This window comes from Ceratotherium simum, chromosome 2 (genome assembly GCF_057802395.1).
Source record: "Ceratotherium simum simum isolate JZ-2026a chromosome 2, ASM5780239v1, whole genome shotgun sequence".
Classification (NCBI taxonomy): Eukaryota; Metazoa; Chordata; class Mammalia; order Perissodactyla; family Rhinocerotidae; genus Ceratotherium; species Ceratotherium simum.
In genome coordinates, this window is record NC_141901.1 from 3,197,010 (window position 1) to 3,203,009 (window position 6,000).

The following is a 6,000-nucleotide window of genomic DNA, read 5'->3' on the forward strand; positions in this document are numbered from 1 at the left end:
TCTTGGGTTCTGATAGGCACAGCATAGCACCATCAGATTCTGTCTTTATTTATAATGCTGATATTTTGTTCATCATGGATTTTTTCATTACTTTTGATATTGCATTAAAATATTATCTATCTTGGTTACTGAAGCTTTTGGTGCCCCTTTAAATTTTGTGCCCGAGGTGAGTGCTTCACTCTTCTCACCCTAATCCCAGCCCATTATCACTTTATCTTAAAACTCAGCGGACACTAGACAGTGCCCTCTTACAGATCAGCCTCACCCCAAGAAGAAATGGCCACCCTCCCCGCCTTTCTTCTCTTTCTTTTGGGATCACTTTCTTGACCTCCAGCCTGAGTTGCAGGGCCAGGAAAGCACGTGGTCTTGGACTCGTCCCCTGTGTGCCTGACTCCCGTCCTCCTGTAGAGGGGGCTGTGGAGCCAGAACCCTAGGGAGGGAGGAGAAGCGCTGGGTGGAACTGGGCTGATGCCCATGGGATCTTGCCTTTCCCTGCCAGTAGGGATGTTATGAAATCATTGCCTTTCTATTTGCCTTCGGGACTGAAATAAATCTATTATCCCCAAATAGCCAATCTGGTCCCAGACCCATGCCAAACAGCTAAACTCCTTTGCCCCGGGGGTGACCATAAAATCCAGACAATTTTCTCTAAGTGTTTTTGCTGGCTCAGCAACAGCTTCTGTGAGGTTCTGAGTTGCCCTGCGGGTTTAAGGGGACCAGGAAGGTGAGCTACACTGCCATTCTAAGGAAAGACACTATACGTTAATTCGCCAAAACAAGTTTTGACATTTTCCCTGAAATGTCGTCCTCTATCTATTTACTGCAAGTGCCTGCTGCTCCAGGCCTTGTCTGCCCGGCAATGACGATGGGGCTGGGATGGGGACAGGATAAAGGAGCTGGGACCTGTAGCACCAGCTCACACCCAGACCCTAAACAAGCACCCCAAGGGAAGGCTGCTCTTCAAGGAGGCTCAGCAGTTCCTCTAGGTTAGATGAATGGGCCAGACCGTGGGAAGCCAGATAAAGCTATTAAGTTTCACCCTCAGGGAACACCTGGGAGAGGCATGTCCCTGGTGACTGGATTAGCTTCTTAAGGCCTGAGATGGGGAAGTTAGTCAAGTCAGGCTCTGTCCCTTGAATTCCTAGCTCCTGTGGTCTCCAGATTCCGGCACAAGATGAAAGGCTCTGGTCTTCCCCTCTGCCTTCTCACTGCTGTGTTTTACCTCTTCTGGACACCTTCTGCTGGGCTGAAGACACTCCATTTGGGAAGCTGTGTGATCACCACAAACCTTCAGGAAATGCGAAGTGTATTTTCTAAGATACGGGACAGTGTGGTATGTGAGGAAGGCACCCCACCACCTTGTGGCTGCCTTTTTTCCTCTCTACTTGTCTTTCTCTGTCCCCTGGTAGCCCAGCAGCGTGATCACAAAAAGAGGCAGGCTGGGGACTCCTTACCAGGAGGATGCATCTCTAAGAAATATCTATAGTTCATAATTGAAAATTGTTTTGGAGAGGGACGCTGCCCACTAGGCCATAGCAAGGAGTGGATAAGAGGTCTTGATGTCTCAGACCCTGGCAACAGTCACTTATCTGGCCTTTCTTGCCTTGCCTTCTTCTGGTTAGCAAGCTGAAGATGAAATCATCGACATCAGAATCTTGAGGAAGACAGAGTCTTTGCAAGACACAAAGGTATGTGCTTGTCCCCTACGAGTTCTGGGAGGAAGTATGAGTCGGGGGCATCTCCACCACCCCAGTTCTTGTCCCTGGACACCCTCCCCCCACCACATACTAGTCTTCTTTGTAGCCTGCAGATCAGTGCTGTCTCCTCCGTCATATTCTGAGACTCTACCTGGACAAAGTGTTTAAAAACTATCAGACCCCTGACCACCACATCCTCCGGAAGATCAGCAGTCTCACCAACTCTTTTCTTACCATTAAGAAGGACCTCCGGCTCTGTGTAAGTAAGGGTCTTGGGTAAAAGGATTTATCTCAGCACATAACTTCAATGACTTAGCAACCAAGCTCTTTCTTACCTCCATTTAATGGATGGAAAAACTGAGTCCAAAAGTTCTAATAATCTGTGTTGAGCCATGTGACTAGGTAATAAGAACTCAGTTTTATTGACTTTTGGGTATATGCTCCATGTAAAAAGTCCAAAGAACAAAATGCTAGCTATTTGATGTTAATGATAGTTATCCACTCTCCATGAAATTATGCTTTTTCTGTTACCTGTGGTGTCCTAGTGCATCCTATGTCCAGGCAGCCAATCAACAGACCACTGGACTCAATCTCAAAACAGGGTCTGAGTAGGACCTAGAAATCCAATTGTCTCTTCCCATGGGGGCTCTCTGGGAGGGAGCTAGACTACAGCTGAGGTGGGCGGTGCAGGCCAGACTGGGTACAGTGATCACAAACTCCTTCAGTGCTGCCTGTTACTAAAAAGAAGCAACGAGCTCCATATTTGAGCCCAAAAAGCTGGCTTCCTCTTTTAGCCGATGACCAGTTTAATGATCCCAAATGATGAAGTCTGAAAAGATTTTTCTATAGGAATGGAATATCTACAGGAACATGGGTGAAAGAGTAGAATTCCCCTCTACTTCTTGTCAATGGCAAGGGCAGAAAATCAGAATCTGTAATAAAATTTCTGATTCTTTGGCATTCTTTTTAGCATGCCCACATGACATGCCCTTGTGGGGAGGAAGCAACGGAGAAATACAGCCAGATTCTGAGTCACTTTGAAGAGGTATATGCAATTTTGGCCTTGGTTGGGGTGGGTATGTTTTTAGAACTGAGATCAGAGATGGGTGGGGTGGATATTCACAGTGGTAGAAATCCTGTAGTCCTTAGGTTAATAGCCGTCTGAGGTCATGTGGACTATCCCTCTGCTTTAACCCGGGGGACACCCATTCAGGCTCTAGAAGGGTACTGTTTCCAGACGATGCTCTGGGAATCGAAAAGGAATGGCCTTGATTCCATCAAGTCACTCCAGAGACATCTGGATCTCCCAGCTGCACAAACAAGAGGCAATAGTTTTCCAGCATTCATACACTTATACATAGCCTTGAAAACAGTCACTCACAATTTCACACATGCCCATGCCATGCTGTTTCTTACCTCAATGCCTTTGCACGTCTGCCAGGAAGGCCAGGAATTCATTCCTCACTGACTAATTCCTTCTCATCCTTTAAGAGTCAGCCTAGGCATCACCTCCAGGGAGGTACTGGCTGCTTCTCTGAGTTAGGTGTCGTCCTGTGGGGACTTCATCATCTATTTACCACACTGCATTTTAATTGTCTGCTTCTGCCTATCTCCCTCACTTGACTGTGAATTCCCTGTGGGAAAGGATTGTGCTATTCATCTCTGAATCCCTAGCCAGTCCACTACTTAACACAATTAATATTTGTTCAATTGAAGTATGCACGGTAGGCAACCACTACACACACACACACACACACACAGACCTTTCTTAAAAAGCAGCCTAATTACTTTGATCTCTGGGATTCAAGAGAGTTGGGTTGTAGTCTCAGTTCTGCTACCCAGGCCTCAGTTTCCCTCTGTAAGACTACAGTGATGGACTCAATGATTTTCCTGCCTCTTGTAAGAGCTTGAGGTTCCATAACTTCTTTCAAACTCTTCATGTTGAAAAGAATGCTCTGCTTACAATCCCCAACAAACCCACCAATGAAAGAAGATTAACCCTGGAGCACGTGTTGTCTCTTAGTGATTTTCTCACCTCCTGAGTGTGTGTCTTTCAGCTTAAGCCTCAAGAAGCGGTGCTGAAGGCTTTGGGAGAGCTCGACATTCTCCTGCGATGGATGGAGGAGAGGGCATAGAAGGAAAATGATGCTACTGCTGAGAGTATTCCCGGCCAAGTGTCCCAGTCCTTAGTACCAGTGGAAGCCTGACCCTAAACCACCATCTCTTTCTTATATAATTTAGTGCTGGTCACAGTGTACATTATTTATGTATCATTTGTTTCCTTATCGTGGTTGTCTTCATGTGTTGCCACTCTTAATCTAGACCATGGTTTTATAAGATTTTCGTAATATCTTTTCTACTGTTGGATATATTTATTAGTTAATATTTTTATTTATTTTTGCTATTTAACTTATTTTTGTACTTGACATAAGGCTTTCTAAAAAAATTCATGGATTATATTTATAACCTGACCAGAGCACGTCATGTATTTTCATACAGTAAACAAACTCTGTAAATTCTAGAGGAGTGGCTGGAGGGGGCAGTATTCGTTTTTGTTAAATTAAGGATATATTTACTGACTGCTGATGCTCTGTGAGAACCAATGGCTGCTCAGTGTGTCACAGAAGAAGTTCTGATGTGAAATTACAGCCTTATCTTAACAATCACTGACCACCCGCCCAACGCCCCAACCCCATTGTGTGTCTTCCAGCTGTGGAATATGGCCAAAATGTATTTCTACAAATAAAGTTGTCTTTGCATAACATCTGCTTGGAGTTTGAAAATGCTTCAGGAGCAGAAACAATGGTGGGGATGAGCTTGAATCTCATATCACCCAGGGTCCTCTTGCTCCTTTCGGGAAGAAAGATGCAAGTGGGAACCTGGGCCTTCTCTCTCCTGCCAAATGCATTCCCAGCTCTGTCTCAACTCCTTCACATCTCTGATACCATGGATGCCCTCCACATAAAGGGACTGTGACTGAGAGAGGGGCCTCAGCCGTCCCTGCGTTTACCTCATTGGCTTTAAGTACTGTCCTCTCTGCACCCCGGGTTTCTGACTGAGCCGGGGCGGGGGGGGGGCGGGGGGGGGCGGTGCATGAGCCCTCTTTTGAGGCCCTCCCGTTTTGGATTCTGTCTAGCCCCAGGGTCTAGGTTGTTCCTGGATCAAGTCTTTGTCTTTGTGACCAACTAACGGGTCAGTGTTCTCTTTCCAGGCCCTTTCACACTGAGCTGCCCTGGGCTGCAGGAGCCAGAATTCTGGCCTGGGCTGCTTGCTGCCTCCCTCCCCGACCCTTCCCGCAACTCTGAACTGCACCCCCAGCTTAAGCAGTTTAATCTTCCCAATTTCAGGAAGAGCAGACTGATGCTGATGCCCTGGCTCCCACAGAGAGCTCTTGTTTCTGCCTCTGTTTTCTGCTCCCAGCCCTCAGCCTGGGCCATGATTCGCTTAAATTACTATATTGGTTTTTTTTCTCATTGCACAAGTAAGAACTAAGCAATAGAGAAAATTTGGAAAATGCAGAGCAATATGAAGAAGAAAATTAAAATCACCCATAATCCTACCACTCATAGACAACCATTCAAACATTTAGGTGTATTTTTCCCATATCCTTTTTCTTGGATTTGAGTCATGACTCTACTCTCATTACCTGAGTGATTTGGGCTGTAAAACTTAAACTTCTTGAAATTAAGTTTCTTCCTCTGGAAAACAGGATGATAATGTCCAGCTTTCAGGGTGATGGAAGAGATGGTCTTTCCTGTTCCTTTGAAAATAAGGCAGGGGCCAGCCCTGGGGCGCAAGCGGTTAAGTGCGTGCGCTCTGCTGCGGCGGCCCGGGGTTCGCCGGTTCGGATCCCGGGCAAGCACTGACGCACTGCTTGGCAAGCCATGCTGTGGCGGTGTCCCATAGAAAGTGGAGGAAGATGGGCACGGATGTTAGCCCAGGGTCAGTCTTCCTCAGCAAACAAAGAGAAGGATTGGTAGATGTCAGCACAGGGCTGATCCCCTCACCAAAAAAAAGAAAATAAGGCATTTTCTGCTTTGATGCTCCCCATTATGGTCATCCATTTTCTATCAGATTTTTACCCCATCTCACCCCTCTTCTACCAGATTTTCCAGTTGTGTGTCTCCTGGTTTTCTCTGACCAGTCTGACAAACCACTTGGCTTCAACTCCCAAGGAATAGTTGAGAGGTCAACTTCACTGAACTCAGTGCTAAAATTAGAACCACCAAGAGACATTGGATGGCAACGAGGAGGCTGGTTTAGCTGCCAAGGTTGAGAGTCTTTCAGATGAGTGCCTCTGACG

The 6,000-nt window shown here is 46.4% G+C and overlaps 1 protein-coding gene across 1 annotated transcript; it reads left to right on the forward strand.

Annotated features, from left to right (window-relative positions):
* Positions 1-1,174: 1,174 nt before the first annotated feature.
* IL20 (interleukin 20) lies at positions 1,175-4,461 on the forward strand. Its single transcript, XM_004425090.3, has 5 exons — positions 1,175-1,333; positions 1,623-1,688; positions 1,804-1,956; positions 2,668-2,742; positions 3,755-4,461. The coding sequence occupies exons 1-5, from the start codon at positions 1,175-1,177 to the stop codon at positions 3,830-3,832; spliced, it is 531 nt and encodes a 176-aa protein (XP_004425147.2). The 3' UTR covers positions 3,833-4,461.
* The last annotated feature ends 1,539 nt before the right edge of the window (positions 4,462-6,000 follow it).

Excerpts from the sequence above, each read along its gene's own strand:
- IL20 (XM_004425090.3), top strand. The coding sequence starts at position 1,175 with ATGAAAGGCTCTGGTCTTCCCCTCTGCCTTCTCACTGCTGTGTTTTAC. Across the intron at positions 1,689-1,803 it reads AGTCTTTGCAAGACACAAAG|CCTGCAGATCAGTGCTGTCT; the intron begins GTATGTGCTTGT and ends TCTTCTTTGTAG. Across the intron at positions 2,743-3,754 it reads TTCTGAGTCACTTTGAAGAG|CTTAAGCCTCAAGAAGCGGT; the intron begins GTATATGCAATT and ends TGTGTCTTTCAG.